The 15940-nt window shown below is 38.8% G+C and overlaps 1 protein-coding gene across 3 annotated transcripts; it reads left to right on the forward strand.

The window, feature by feature from the left end:
- MAT2B (methionine adenosyltransferase 2 non-catalytic beta subunit) lies at positions 1-15130 on the forward strand. Of its 3 annotated transcripts, none has more exons than XM_002744141.7 (7): positions 1-140; positions 8385-8579; positions 9952-10066; positions 10236-10388; positions 11884-12077; positions 13366-13479; positions 13991-15130. In XM_002744141.7, the coding sequence occupies exons 1-7, from the start codon at positions 111-113 to the stop codon at positions 14159-14161; spliced, it is 972 nt and encodes a 323-aa protein (XP_002744187.1). In that variant the 5' UTR covers positions 1-110; the 3' UTR covers positions 14162-15130. The 3 variants fall into 3 exon arrangements, with proteins under 3 accessions (XP_002744187.1, XP_078215042.1, XP_002744186.1); XM_078358916.1 differs by lacking the exon at positions 1-140 and adding an exon at positions 2268-2669; XM_002744140.7 differs by lacking the exon at positions 1-140 and adding an exon at positions 2268-2438.
- The last annotated feature ends 810 nt before the right edge of the window (positions 15131-15940 follow it).

Consider the following 15940-nt stretch of genomic DNA (forward strand, 5'->3'; position numbering starts at 1 on the left):
GTTTTGGCGTGCCTGCGCTCTCTGCAGGCAGAAGCGGACAAAGACCCAGCAAGAGAAGGCAGAGGCTAAGACACATCCCGTATCTTCTCTCCCGAAAGAATTCTGGAATCATGCCTGAAATGCCAGAGGACATGGAGCAGGTAAGAACTAGCAATTTAAGAAATGAAGCATTCTAGAGTAAGAGATGCTTTAAAAGCATTCCAGTGAACGATTGCTAATAACGGAATTGGTGTGTAAAGAAAATAGAAACGGGTGTCATTCATTTCCTTAAAACATAACCTCGGGACTTGGAAGGAAAAAGCCAACTTTAGCTACTGACCTAGAGAACCAGATTATGAAGAGCTAAGTCTCATTAGCTGACAAAAATAAAATGCAAGACAGAATTGCAATTTCATTTACCATTTTAAATGCAATTAGGTATATAAAGTTTCCACATAAATAAGGATTTTATCTGTGTGTTTCAGATGTTCTTTGTCTTTGTATGAATTGAATCTGCTAACATAACTTTTAGTTTCAGGCTCCTCTCTTAAAATGCATATAGACTTAGCCACCACACCGAGTTGTATATTTTCTATGTAAGAATGGCATTTGATTCACATAGACCCTACTAGCATTAAAGAAAATAATTAAAAACCATATCCAAACATATGCCCCTAGAACTGTACCCAACTTTTACGGGGAAAGTATCAAGCCAGATTCTCAAAAGTAGCCAAGTTAAACTCTTTCTGTTCCTCAAGACAAGACTCTGAGAATCAGAATGCTAACTGCATATGCTTGCCCTTAAACCTTCAAGTTGAAGAATTAATTTTCTTTTTCCCCATAGAAAGGTAAGATTGGATCACGGGTTGCAACAAGAAACTTTAAAATGGATTCCCAGTTTTTAAGAGAGGAATATTAAGATGATCTTGGCTGCTCCCCCGGCCCCTCCCCTCCCTCTTCTTTGTTGTCTCCGTATTGTTTGTTTAGCGCTGGGGCAGTCCTTAAGGATTCCGTAAATAATGCTAAACTGATGAACAGTAATATCCTGTATTTTTTAAAAAACCGAAAAATAAGAGAACTCAGGTGTCTTCGACTACTGCTCTAGAGAAACTTTTATATTTATTTACACGAATAAGAAAATGAATTTTTGTTGGGGGTTGGGGAGGAAGGAAAGTCACGGGGTTCTGACATGAAAAAACTTCTTTAGAAAAGACTGCTTAGTCTTTAGTTTGAAAATAAAAAAGGATTAGGAGACGGGGAAGGGCCTAGGAAAATCCAAGCAGTAGTCACGTTTGTGGGCGACGTTTAGAGCTTGCTGTCCTGGGTAGACAAGAACCCTTGGACTGTTCGGTGCAAAGTTAGCAAAACTGCGAGCCCTGTGCCAGGGTTTACTTTCTGCCTAAATTTCAAAGGCGTCCTGCCCGGCTGGGGACTTTTTGCGGTTTTGAACTGGAAGGGAAATAAGTCGGCATCAGCACTTAGGGCTGGCTTACTTTTAAAAGGTGGGAGAATGTCCAGCATGACATGCCGCTGGCTTTAGTTCTCGGTGGCGTGGCCCAATCCTGCAATCCCCGAGGCTATTTTTCTTAAAGGGTGGGCTTGACTCGGTTTAAACCCATTAAGAAGTCGGACCCTGGGCTCTCCTACCAGTTTCTCATTCTGTAATTACGGGTGAAGTCCAAGAATCTCCGTTTTGGAGAGGTACCTAAGTAGTTCATCTTCCTCTCCCCCACACCTTATTTTTAATTAGTTAAAAATAGTTTTACATTTTTGAAATTTCACACATAGGTTTTTTTGCTTTTTAAAAGCATCCTAGGGAGACAAATGGCTCAGACGCCAACCCTTTTATTTTCATTCCTTGTCTTTTGCTTAAATCTTCCAAAATCCACAAATAGGGCTCTAGAGAAGGGTCCATTATGCTCTACCCACCTCCGCCCCGCTTCCCCAAAACTTTAAAATGCTTTTTATTCTACTTTATATGTATTGCTCAGCTGATCATGCAATGAGCAGTTTGCAACTTGAAACTCAAGGCGAACCAGTTCAATCTTTTCCCAAGTCGAATTAAGAAAAAAAAAAAAAGTAGAAGAAAAAGCACACTAAAATCTCCAAAACAAAACCTGAATCCACTGCCTAGGGTCAGGGCCTTTCTTTTGTGCGGAGCTTTAAGTACAGGCGCGTGGGCTGGAGGCGGATCGCGCGTGCCCGCCCTCTTTCTGGGGCGTCGGCGGAGCGTGGCCAATCAGCGGGCGCGACTATGGCGGCGGAAGCCGGAAGCGGCGAGCGGGGTCGTTCTGGGCCTAGGGGAGGCGGGCCGAGGGCATCTGAGTTGCGGCCCGCGTCGATCCTGGGCCGGAGGAGGTGGCGGCCGCTGAGGCTGCGGCGTGAAGACGGCGGGCATGGTGGGGCGGGAGAAAGAGCTCTCTATACACTTTGTTCCCGGGAGCTGCCGGCTGGTGGAGGTGAGGGAGTCGGCCCTGGCGTCTCCGGTGGGAGCGGGGTCGCCGAGGGGACAAGCCTCCGGGGCTCGGGTGGCTTTCCGGGCGTATCCCGCCCGGGTCGGAGCCTCCGGCCAGGCGTGCTCTCACCGCCACCCTCCCTGCACCGGATCCGAGGGCGGCGCCACCGAGTTTGTTTATCTCGTCGCACACGGGTCTAGTGTTTTCTCTTCCAGCCACTGCGGCAGGAAGCAAGTAGGTGCAGTTCTGTTCTGTCTCTGCTCCTGAGGACGGAGAGGTTTTTCAGACTTGTTTCTGTTTTGATTTTGTCTTTCCCCGTTTCTTCTTCATCTTTGGTTCGTATTTTTCGATTTTAGAAGTTCGCAGGTTTGAGGGCAGGAAAAGGTGACTTCTCACAAATAACAGTGCTGGAGATGACAGCTTATTGAACTTTTAAGTTCTCAACACTATGTTATGCACTTGACGGGCATTACTTTAATCCTCCACTGTGAGATACTGTTATTGCCTCATTTTGTAGATAAGAAAACAGGCATAGACATCGGCCCACGTTCATTCCGTAAGGTTGGAGCCAGGGATTCAGATACAGGTTTGTGTGACTGTCTCGGGCTTTCAATCACTCTGGAGTTTGCCTGAAGGAAGATTATGTGTTTGGAAGATCTGGTACTCGCAGAATGACCCGCGCCCCATCCTGCTTCCTTACACTTAAGGGCCTCCAGCATTAATCTGTCCACAGAACATATCCAGCCCTGGGGATAAGAACACTGCTAATGCCCAGAATGTGTCTTTTGGAAAGAAGAGAGAATATAAGATATGGCTGTTTCTGTTAATGTAAAGTTTTCATGATTCCAGATGTACTTAAGGTTTTCTTATCACTTTGGGTCTTTGAGGGTGAAGTTAGGATAAATCGTCTATTAAACCTCTGTGTTCCTAGGTCCTCCAAACGGTGCCGACTGCGTGTTACATGTTGTTTACATTTATATGTATGCATTAGTATGTGTACATGTGCATATAAAGCTTAATCTTTCACAAATAGAAATTCAGTATAAAAATGAAAATAGCTGAGAGGGTGGGGAGGAGGCAGAAAAAAAATGAAAATAGCTTTTCTTGTTTACCTTCATTAAAAATGATAGAACGTAGAGCTTGGTACAGACTTACCGCTCTCTCCAAACCTGTAGAATTAAAGCTCACTGACTCGTGAGAAGAACGGTCTCACGGTTAAGGTTAGAGAAGCAGCCTAGAGTGTGATTCCTGTTAGTATTACTGTCTGTGGGGCACAGTAGGGTCACAGTAGGAGTTAGACCAATCTCACCTGAGTAGTCAGAAAAATCTTAAAAAATAAAGCCCAGGAATGTTTACTTAAAGGTCTGTTTCTGGGGAATTAAAAAATAAACATGAAACCGTGCCAAGTTTTAAAGTTTTGAAAAACAACAAGGTATTATATTTACTACTGATATTTAAGAAGACCCCCCTCCACGTATTAGTAGTATTCCATTCTTTACTTTTCTGGAACATATTTAGTAGACATTAATGCAAGTGTGTAAAGTAGAAATCACTGTCCCAGAGTACTGTGTTAGACCATTTTGAAAGGGCCATATATCTCTCATTATCTATACAATTGGTATTATTAGATTAGATAGGATAATGAGAACAGGAGCCTCATGATTATTTATATGTACTTAATTTTTCAAGAATTTTTTTTTTTTTTTTTGGTGTCCATAAATCTGGTCTCTTGGAGTGGTTGAATTCTGTGCTTCAAAGTTTAGACAGTAAGAGGCAGATATGTTTAGAGTAACTTAAACTGATGTTAGGTCTACTTTCCCCCATATAATAAAAATTGAGAAAAAGTAGACTTCAGGCAGTCAAAGTATTGTGAACTCTTTTGTGCGTTGAGTGAACTAGTTAGCATTTTATTCTTTCATTCTGCGTTTCTTAAAGTGTTTAGACATTGTTGTGCACAACTAAAATAATTTATGGAGTGAAGGTCCAAGGTAGATTTTAGAGAGATTTCTTTTTCTAAAGAATGAACCAAAACGCATATTTGGTATCTTTTTAATTTCTGAGTAATGCGTATTCAGAGGTAAGTTACCTTATTTAAGTATGAAACTATTCAGACTCCTTGTGATAGGGATAATATGGAAAATGTTAGAAACATAGAACTTAAAAGCTGAAAGAGCCTTAGTCATTTTGTCTAAATGCCTCCCCCATTTACCAGTGCAGAATTAGATCAATAGAGATAGAATAACTTCTTAACACCAGTTTGTGGCAGAACAGATAAAACTTGATTCATTCATGAAACCAAATATCAGTTCAAAGGGGTGAGACAAAATGCAATGTGTTTGACTTGACCAGAGAAGCAAGAAGACTCAGGTTCTGGTTCCAGCTTCTTCTCTTTTACTGTAGACAAAACCTGTAACATTCTGGACTTCTTTTTACTTACTTTGGAAATAATATCTTTTCTACTAACAAGCTGCTGTTTGTTTGTTTTTATGCTCTGTAGCCCAGGCTGGAGTGCAGAGGCTCCATCTCTGCTCACTGCAACCTCTGCCTCCCTGGTTCAAGTGATTTTCCTGCTTCAGCCTCCTAAGTACCTGGGATAATAGGCGCCAACCACCATGTCCTACTAATTTTTGTATTTTTAGTAGAAACGGGGTTTCACCATGTTGGGCAGGCTGGTCTTGAACTCCTGACCTCAGGGGATCTGCCCACTTGGGCCTCTTAAAGTGCTGGGATTACAGGCATGAGCTACCGAGCCTGGCCTCAAACTGCTGTATTAAAAAACAAAAACAACTATGATTATATACTTGACATGTTAGTTTGCAAATAGAATGTTGTGCAGTATCATTTCCATTTCAGTAAATGCTTGCACTTCAGATCCTCACTCTTAATAAAGAAAAGTCTTGAGCATTGACATCTGACTGCTGGGTACTGTACACTGTTTTATATTTCCTTCTAGAGGCCTTACATAGTAACCCCAGGGTATAAGGATATAAAGTTGCATTTTCTCATGCAACTCTGCTTCCTTTTTTAAGTGTGTTATATTCCCGAACGAGCCTGGTTCTTTATGCTTAATACTGCATCAACTCCAAGAAGCTCTTGATTATAATAAGATCATCTGGGTTCTTATTTAAGTTGCACTAAGACAGCAAAAAGTACTGCCAAACTATGACAATTCATAAGATTTAATGTATTTTTGTATTTAATGGAGATGTTAAAATGAAGGAACTAGTTTGTACTTCACAGAATCAATGAAGTACACAGAGATCTTAATTCCCTGTTTAGTAACCTTTGTGGATTATATAATGCTTTGGCTTCTATTTCTAGTTTTTTTTTTTTTAAGGGGGAAACATACTGTTGTCGGTTTTTTTTTTTTTTCCCCTGAGACAGAGTTTTGCTCTTGTTACCCAGGCTGGAGTGCAATGGCGCGATCTCGGCTCACCGCAGCCTCCGCCTCCTGGGTTCAGGCAATTCTCCAGCCTCAGCCTCCTGAGTAGCTGGGATGACAGGCACACGCCACCATGCCCAGCTGATTTTTTTTCTATTTTTAGTAGAGACTGTTGTCTTTTTGAAAAAGGTAGATGGCACTTTTTGTTTTGTTTGAATAAGAGAAACAGATATTTATGAAAGCTTTGAACTTGCCTGGAGTTTGAGATTATACTGGCTCTCTAAGTGCAGTCTCCAAATCATGATGATCAGCATCACTTGGGAACTTGTTAGGAAAGCAAATTATCAAGTCCCACCCCTGACCTTCCTGTTCTAAAAGCCCTTCGGCTGATTCTGATCCACTCACTGAAGCCTGAGAACCACTGACCTTAGGAACTGTTACCTTTCCTTTGCTTCCCTAGAGTGAAGTAAAAAGTGAGAATCTTGGAAGAAACCAAATTATCTCTCTTTTGTAGTATTTTTTCAGGAATCTTTACAGTATTTATCCTGTGTAAATTGTTTTTTCTGCTCTTATCTGTACTAGACTTGGCATGTTTTCTCCTCTTTTTACAGTTCAATCTTTGTAGAGCTGTTTTCTTGCCAGATTTCAAAGAAAATATTTTGCTGGCTGAAATCCTTGTTTTCATGGATCAGTTGGTTTAGAGCCAAGTTTTGCAACTGAATGAAATTGCTTTCAACTTTTAAAATGTCTTGAAGTTGATTGAACTAAGGAAAAACAATCCTAAGAATTTACCTTTATACTAATTTTCCCTGTTAGTCTTTTCATTTTAGGTTTTTTCATATGCTAGAAATACCTGATTTTGGTGTCTTTTAAAAAAAAATATGTATGTATTCTGCTACTAAGTAATTTAATTGAGCTAAGGGCTTTATAAGGTCTTTGGTTATTGTATATGTATTTAAAATTTTTGACAGCTTTTAATTAGGTGACTATAATAACTCTTGAAATAAAATTACTGGTTTGTTTTTAATAGTAAAAGTTGCCTTTATTCAAGAGCCTGGTTGGAAACTTGATGTTACTCATCTTGGGAAGAAGGGACATTTTTGGGACTATGCTTGGAAACATGGAATTTACATTGTTTCCTTAATAGTGGTTCTTTTGCATTTCTGTGTGTAAGAATTTTTTTGTTTCACAGTAGCAACACAGATCAGCTTAAAATACTTTTTTCTTATCCTCTGTGTTTATTTAATTTTTTTTTTTTTTTTGTGACGGAGTCTTCTCATTCTTGTCACCGAGGCTGTAGTGCAGTGGCATGATCTTGGCTCACTGCCTCCCGAGTTCAAGTGATTCTCTTGCCCCAGCCTTCCAAGTAGCTGGAATTACAGGCATTCACCACCACATCCGGCTAATTTTTTTATATTTTTAGTAGAGATCAGGTTTTACCATGTTGGCCAGGCTGGGCGTGAACTCCTGACCTCAGGTGATCCACTCACCTCGACCTCCCAAAGTGCTGGGATTACAGGCATAAGCCACTGTGCCTTGCCAATTACTATTCTACATAGGTAATTTTAGGGTTAACTAAGGAACATTTACCAATTAGGTTAAATCAGGAAAACATTTAAGTGTGTAAGGACCAAGTTTTTTTTTCTCCTCATCAATTCCTTTGAAAGGTTGATTAATTCTTTACCTTGGGTCCATCAAAATATGATAAATCATTGAGATTTGAAAGAACATTTGGGATTAAAATCTGAAGACCAAAGATGTCAGCTTATAGGTATATTGGCAGATAAGACCCAAATACTAATCAAGCCTTAAAATAAGTAAACTTAAACTTCTCTCTAGAGACTCAGAGTACCTTCAGTCATCTCTCTAGGAGCAAGACAAATTGTGAAGTTTTGTAAACTGAAGCATGTAATGTTATTTACTGTTTAGGTACTTGGAGAAAAAGTATAAAAACGTTGCTGTTTATTACTCATTTGGGCATTATCAATCATAAAAATAAGATTTTCTGTTAACATGGGAAATATAAATCTACAAAATTCCTTGCATATTATTTTATGTTCTTATAAGAGTATTATTATTATTTTTTTTTTATTTAAAAAAATGTTTTCTTTTTCTTTTTTCTTGGGCAAGAGTCTCATTCTATTCCCCAGACTGGAATGAATGTTGTGATCTTTGCTTATCACAGCCTTGACCTCCTGGCTGGACTTAAGCGATCCTCCCAATTCAGCCTCCCAAGTAGTTAGGAATACAGGCATACACCACCTGTAACTCAGCTAATTTTTTTTTTTTTTTTTTTTAATATAAGGACGAGGTTGTGTCATGTTGCCCCGGCTAGTCTTAAACTCCTGGGTTCAAGCAATCCACCCGACTCAGCCTCCCAAAGTGCTGGGATTACAGGCATGAGCCCTGGTGCCCGGCCCTAATTTAGCTTTAAAGAATTAGCTTGCACATATGCGACATGAATCAAAATACATAGAATTAAGAAATTTAGGGAACAACGATGGTGACTAATTTATTTGAGAAAACTCTTTTCAAAGTTAGTAACTCTTTTCCCCTTCACCTTTTAGGAGGAAGTTAACATCCCCAATAGGAGGGTTCTGGTTACTGGTGCCACTGGGCTTCTTGGCAGAGCTGTACACAAAGAATTTCAGCAGAATAATTGGCATGCTGTTGGCTGTGGTTTTAGAAGAGCAAGACCAAAATTTGAACAGGTTAACCTATTGGATTCTAATGCAGTTCATCACATCATTCATGATTTTCAGGTATTAGGATATTTTTAACATATATATGAACAATATTAAGAGTTATCTGGATGATATAGAAAATATCCTTGTTCTCACGGAAATTACTATGCTTGAAAGCTCTAACCTGTTACGCAGTAGCAGTATATAGTGCATTTTTTTCATTTAGCTTCACATGGTATATGTAATCCTTAAAGTTAAATTTTGACATGTTGACAGAAAAATATGAAGCATTTTATAAAAAGCTTATGTTTATAGAGTGCCTTCTTAGTAATACTTTCTCTGCAGACGGTTTTCAAATGTTACTCTAAACCTTACAACACTGCAAAATATATTTTCATTTTAGTGCTGAGAAAGCAGGCTCAGAGAGGTTATTGGTATCACTGATACTGTTCTCCCTTTGACATGGATTTATCAGATATTTAAATCGTGTAAATTGTATAAATGATAGCTCTTTCCTCCTATGCAAATTGGGGATAAAATTTGATTTGATATAGGAACACTTTTGTTCTGTTTTGTTTTTTTGAGGCGGAGTCTCGCTCTGTTGCCTAGGCTGGAGTGCAGTGGTACATGGTACAATCTCTCACTGCAGTCTCTCCCTCCCTGGTTCAAGCAATTCTCCTGCCTCAGCCTCTCGAATACCTGAGACTATAGGCATGCACCACGACGCCTGACTATTGGTTGTATTTTTAGTAGAGATCGGGTTTCATCATGTTGGCCAGGCTGGTCGCTAACTCTTGACCTCAAGTGGTCCACCCACCTTGGCCTCCCAAAGTCCTGGGATTACAGGTGTGAGCCATCACGCCCAGTCTAGAAACATGGTTTTTAACTTTTCAGACAGGGTCTCACTCTGTCCCCCAGGCTGGAATACAGTAGATGGATCACAACCCACTGTAGCCTTGAACTCCTGGCCTTGAACTCAAGTGATCCTCCTGCCTCAGCCTCCACAACAGTTAAACTACAGGCTCATGCCACCATGCCTGGTTAATGTATTAATTTTTTTGTAGAGATAGGGTACCACTATGTTGCCCAGTCTTAATCTGGAACTCCTGGCCTCAAGCAGTCTCCCACGTCAGCCTCTCAAAGTATTAGAATTACATGCATGAGTCATCACACCAGAATAGAAATACAGTTGTTGACAGATTTTTTTTCTGGTTTTTGTCTACATATTATGAAATTACTCTTTTCAGTGCCTATAAATATTTTAAGTTTGAACCTTGCAGGGAAAAGAAGCAGCATGACAAAACTACATTAGAAATTACAGTGATTTATTCTTAGTTGAAGGAATGTTGATTTAATGCACATTTTTCTCTGAATTAACTTACTCTAAGAAGGCTGTAATTTCTCTTTTATTTTATTTTGATTTAAAAATACGTCAATGCTTAACTTCCAGCCCCATGTTATAGTACACTGTGCAGCAGAGAGAAGACCAGATGTTGTAGAAAATCAGCCAGATGCTGCCTCTCAACTTAATGTGGATGCTTCTGGGAATTTAGCAAAGGAAGCAGGTAATGATGACTTTATAAAATTTTCATAAAATATTAGGTGATTGCTGAGTTTTTAAAGGTTAAAGTTTTGTAGATGGTTATTTTTATATGTCATGAAAAACCATTCTGAATTCCATGAAAGAATAATGTAATGTAAAAATTTAATAGATTTGTCTTCTTTATTATGTAGCTGCTGTTGGAGCATTTCTCATCTACATTAGCTCAGATTATGTATTTGATGGAACAAATCCACCTTACAGAGAGGAAGACATACCAGCTCCACTAAATTTGTATGGCAAAACAAAATTAGATGGAGAAAAGGCTGTCCTGGAGAACAATCTAGGTAAGACATAATCTCTTCAGCCCCTGATTATTTTTGAGGACTTCAAAAATCATTTATACATATACATATAAATGTTTTTAAATTTAAAATGTTAGTCAATGAATACGAATCATTAAAGAAAAATTACAATATAATGAAAAGAATAAAACATTCTAAGAGGCCGGGCGTGGTGACTCACGCCTGTAATCCCAGCACTTTGGGAGGCCGAGGCGGGTGGATCACGAGGTTAAGAGATCGAGACCATCCTGGTCAACAAGGTGAAACCCTGTCTCCACTAAAAATACAAAAATTAGCTTGGCATGGTGGTGCGTGCCTGTAGTCCCAGCTACTCGGGAGGCTGAGGCAGGAGAATTGCTTGAACCCAGAAGGCAGAGGTTGTGGTGAGCCGAGATCGTGCCACTGCACTCTAGTCTGGGTAACAACAGCGAAACTCCATCTCCAAAAAAAAAAACTCATTCTAAGACATAACTACTTTGTGAATCCTTTAAGACAGTTTCCACTATCAGTGTTTGTATACTCTTCTTTACACATAGAAAACAAGTCAGATAATGTAAGATTTCATAACTTGTTTTCAAAGATCAGGGCAATATAATTTCTCTTAGAGTGAGATAGTCTGTATATGTATGTTATATATATTCTGTTATATGTATTTCTGTTATATATGTCCTGTTATATGTATGTTATATGTATCAAGATTCTGTTATATGTATAGTTTCTTTTTTCTTATATGTGAGTTTATGTATAATACACATCTCCATATATAAAAAGTATACACTCCTTAGAAAAAATTTAAAATTATTAAGAACAAAAGTTCTCATAAATGCTGCCTCAGAGAGATAAACACCAAATGTGGTTAAGTGTGGAAGCATTTTTGTATATTGTCAAAAAATGTATGCATGTTGTAGCCTTGACCTCCTGGGCTTAAGCAATCCTCCCACCATGAACGGCTAATTTTTTTACATTTTGTAGAGACGAGGTCTCATTATGTTGCCCAGGCGTGTCTCGAACTCCTGGGCTCAAGTAGTCCTCCTTCCTTGGCCTCCCAAGGGCTGGAATTACAGGCATGAGCCCCACCACACTCAGCCTTTGACTGTTGCAATTATAGCTCATTGCATCCTGGAACTTCTGAGCCCAAGAGATCCTCTTGCCTCCCAGGTAGCTGAAACTCCAGGTATGTGCCACCATGGCCAGCCAATTTTCTCTTTAATTTTTTGTAGAGATGGAGTTTTGCTATGATGCCTGGGCTGATCTTGAACTCCTGGCCTCAAGTGATCCTTCTGCCTTGACCTCCCAAATTGCTAGCATTATAGGCGTGAGCCACTGCCCCTGGCCTTGACTGTTTTTAACATTGCATTATCACAAGTGAACTGTGTCATTTTGGTATATTTTAATTAAAAGGCAAGATTTCTACTTCGATATTATTTAAATCCATACATTTGTATCTTACATCAAAATTTAAGAACAGTCAGCTTTATCTGCTTTTATTCTTCTTTAGGAGCTGCTGTTTTGAGGATTCCTATTCTGTATGGGGAAGTTGAAAAGCTCGAAGAAAGTGCTGTGACTGTTATGTTTGATAAAGTGCAGTTCAGCAACAAGTCAGCAAACATGGATCACTGGCAGCAGAGGTTCCCCACACATGTCAAAGATGTGGCCACTGTGTGCCGGCAGCTAGCAGAGAAGAGAATGCTGGTGAGAAAGATTCCTGAGTCCTATTTTAGTGAAGGTCCAGGTTGTCTTTTCCATGCTTGAACTTTATAGCTATATGTGGAGTGTTAATGAGTGAAAACTAAAAGTGTTTTTTTAAAACCAGGAGACCTGGCTGGTTCACACCTGTAATCCTAACACTTTGGGAGGCTGAGGTGGGTGGATCACCTGAGGTCAGGAGTTCAAGACCAGCCTGGCCAACATGGTGAAACCCCATCTTTAAAAAAAAATAAAAATAAAAATAAAACCAGGAGACCAAACAAAAGTAGTTTACATATAGTACATTATGTTCATGAAGAATAAAAATATTATGCTGTTCTGTTTGAATGTATTTCTTATGTGTTACAGACCCCATCATTTATTTTATGGAAAAGTAGTAGAAAACTAATCACCTAATATCTTTTAAGAAGGTACTCTTTGTGGGGCTTGGCATGGTGGCTCACACCTGTAATCCCAGCACATTTGAAAAGTTGGTATTAAATATAATATCCATACAAAGAAAGGTTAGACTGATTTAGTTTATAATATTAATAATAGTATGACCACAGTTTTTTAATGGATGAGAATTATGGTTTTTAATATATACCACCACAATGTTTAAGAAAGTTTAATTGGCTCACCTTGAAAAACGGTTCTGTTAAGTTTTTGTTTTAGCTTAGGATAATTAAAAATGCTCATTAACTTGGACTGTGTTTTTTTTTTTGAGACGGAGTTTCGCTCTTACCCAGGCTGGAGTGCAATGGCGTGATCTTGGCTCACCGCAACCTCCACCTTCTGGGTTCAGGCAATTCTTCTGCCTCAGCCTCCTGAGTAGCTGGGATTACAGGCACGTGCCACCATACACAGCTAATTATTTTTGTATTTTTAGTAGAGATGGGGTTTCACCATGTTGACCAGGATGGTCTCGATCTCTTGACCTCCTGATCCACCCACCTCGGCCTCCCAAAGTGCTGGGATTACAGGCATGAGCCACCGTGCCTGGCCTTGGACTATGTTTTCATCTCTAATTTTTGATATTCCCACTAAGTAAAATTGGAGCTTTTTTTTTATTTTAAAAATTCTTAAGGTTTAAATTCTAGAAATTGCTCTTTTGTGTTTTGCTGAGAGCATTGGTGGGAATTTGATATTAGATATCTTGAGGGGAGCTTTCCAGAAAAAGACGGTTGCATTTTAGTTCCTGGAACTTATTTTAAATAAGCTTTTTTGTCAAATCTATTATTCTACTCAACTCAAAAAGTTGAAACTATTGAATTTATTGTGTCATTGTTCTTAGGATCCATCAATTAAGGGAACCTTTCACTGGTCTGGCAATGAACAGATGACTAAGTATGAAATGGCATGTGCAATTGCAGATGCCTTCAACCTCCCCAGCAGTCACTTAAGACCTGTAAGTACGTGGTTTTAAAAACCTTTAGATCCATCACTATAGTATGTATTATTGATGTGTTAGATAACTTTATTTCTCAGTACTAATCAAAGTGAACTTTGCTTGTATACTTACTGGCTGTTCACAGTGCTACTTTTCTCTAAATTATCATCTGTAGGGAAGATCATGAGTATTATTGTCTTGATTGTGAAGGCATTTGGTTTATTTTTCTAGGGATGATCAACTCAGATTTCTTACGATAAGAGCAAAAATAAGTAGCAAACATAAAGCCTCAAAATGGCCAGCCGCAAAGGTTCATGCCTGTAATCCCAACACTTTAGGAGGCTGAGGCAGGAGGATCCCTTGAGCCAAAGAGTTTGAGACCAGCCTGGGCAATGGAGGGAGATCTCATCTCTGTTTAAAAAAATGTATATCTATGGAAGGTTGGGTGGGGTGGAGGGAGGGGGACAAAACCCTCAAAATATAGCCCTTCACTTACTTTTGATTTCTTGGTGTTTATCTTTCTTTAAAGATTACTGACAGCCCTGTCCTAGGAGCACAACGTCCAAGAAATGCTCAGCTTGACTGCTCCAAATTAGAGACCTTGGGCATTGGCCAGCGGACACCATTTCGAATTGGAATCAAAGAATCACTTTGGCCCTTCCTCATCGATAAGAGATGGAGACAAACAGTCTTTCATTAGTTTATCTGTGTTGGTTTTTTTTTTTTTTTTTAAATGAAAAGCATAGTATGTGGCACTTTTTAAAGAAGAAAGGAAATAGTTTTGTATGAGTACTTTAATTGTGACTCTTAGGATCTTTCAGGTAAATGATGCTCTTGCACTAGTGAAATTGCCTAAAGAAACTAAAGGGCAATGATGCCCTGTTTGCAGTAATTTTTCTTTTTATCATTTTGTTTGTTCTGGCTAAACTTGGAGTTTGAGTATAGTAAATTATGATCCTTAAATATTTGAGAGCCAGGATAAAGCAGATCTGCTGTATACTTTTCATATGAAATGCATTGTTCATTCTCATAACCTCCATATTTTCAGGATTTTTGAAGCTGTTGACCTTTTCATGTTGATTATTTTAAATTGTGTGAAATAGTATAAAAATCATTGGTGTTCATTATTTGCTTTGCTTGAGCTCAGATCAAAATGTTTGAAGAAAGGAACTTTATTTTTGCAAGTTACGTACAGTTTTTATGCTTGAGATATTTCAACATGTTATGTATATTGGAACTTCTGCAGCTTGATGCCTCCTGCTTTTATAGCAGTTTATGGGGAGCACTTGAAAGAGTGTGTGTACACGTATTTTTTTTGTAGGCAAACATTGAATGCAAACGTGTATTTTTTTAATATAAATATATACCTGTCCTTTTCATTCCATGTTGCTAAGTGATGTTTCATATGTGTGGTTGTACTCATAATATAATGGGCCTTGTAAGTCTTTTGACCGTTCATGAATAATAAATATGTACTGCTGGCATGTAGTGCTTAGTTTTCTTGTATTTACTTCTCTTTTTAAATGTAAGGACCAAACTTCTAAACTAATTGTTCTTTTGTTGCTTTAATTTTTAAAAATTACATTCTTACGATGTAACATCTGATACATTCAAAAGAATATAGTTTGTACTGAAATAAAACACAATAAAATTAACACTTGATCCAGAATGTGAACGTACTACCCGATTCTAGAATGTTAAAGATACTGCATCTATTTGTGCCAACTGATTTTTTTTAACTAAAAATTAATAGCTATATAATCTTACCTTATACGGTTGACCCTTGAACGTGTGGGTTTGGGGCCATCAACCTTGCAGAGTCTAAAATCCACTGTAACTCTTGACACCCCAAATACTTAATTAGTAAAATCCTACTGTTGACCAAAAGTCTTATTAATAACACAGTCGATTAACGTATTTTATATGTTCTGCATATTATATACTGTATTCTTACAGTAAAGTAACCAAGAGAAAAGAAAATGTTATTTAAAAAATCTCAAGGAAGGGAAAATATATTTACTATTTACTAATCATTAAGTGGAAGTGGATCATCATAAGTTTTTTTTTTTTTTTTTTTTTTTTTTTTTTGAGACCGGGTCTCTCTCTGTCACCCAGGCTAGAGTACAGGGGTGCATTCTCAGTTCACTGCCATCTCCACCTCCCGGGTTCAAGCGATTCTCCCATCAGCCACTCAAGTAGCTGGGATTATAAGTGCCTGCCACCCCACCCGGCTGTTTTTTGTATTTTTAGTAGAGGTGATGTTTTGCCATGTTGGCTAGGCTGGTCTCAAACTTTTGGCCTCAAGCAGTTCACCTGCCTCAGCCTCCCAAAGTGTTGGAACTATAGGCATGAGCCACTGCGCCTGGCCTGGATCATAATGAAGTTCTTATTTTTCATGTTGAGTAGGCTAAGGAAATTAACTGGGGAAATTTTACTGATACCTGAGTCCTACCCTGGGCTTACTGAAATAGTTTTGGGA

This window comes from Callithrix jacchus, chromosome 2 (assembly GCF_049354715.1).
Source record: "Callithrix jacchus isolate 240 chromosome 2, calJac240_pri, whole genome shotgun sequence".
Taxonomy (NCBI): Eukaryota; Metazoa; Chordata; class Mammalia; order Primates; family Cebidae; genus Callithrix; species Callithrix jacchus.

Bases quoted from the DNA above. Each gene is read 5' to 3' on its own strand.
- MAT2B (XM_078358916.1), top strand. From the start codon at position 2,376: ATGGTGGGGCGGGAGAAAGAGCTCTCTATACACTTTGTTCCCGGGAGC. The intron at 10,389-11,883 runs GTAAGACATAAT...ATTCTTCTTTAG, and splicing joins TGTCCTGGAGAACAATCTAG to GAGCTGCTGTTTTGAGGATT. The intron at 12,078-13,365 runs GTGAGAAAGATT...CATTGTTCTTAG, and splicing joins TAGCAGAGAAGAGAATGCTG to GATCCATCAATTAAGGGAAC.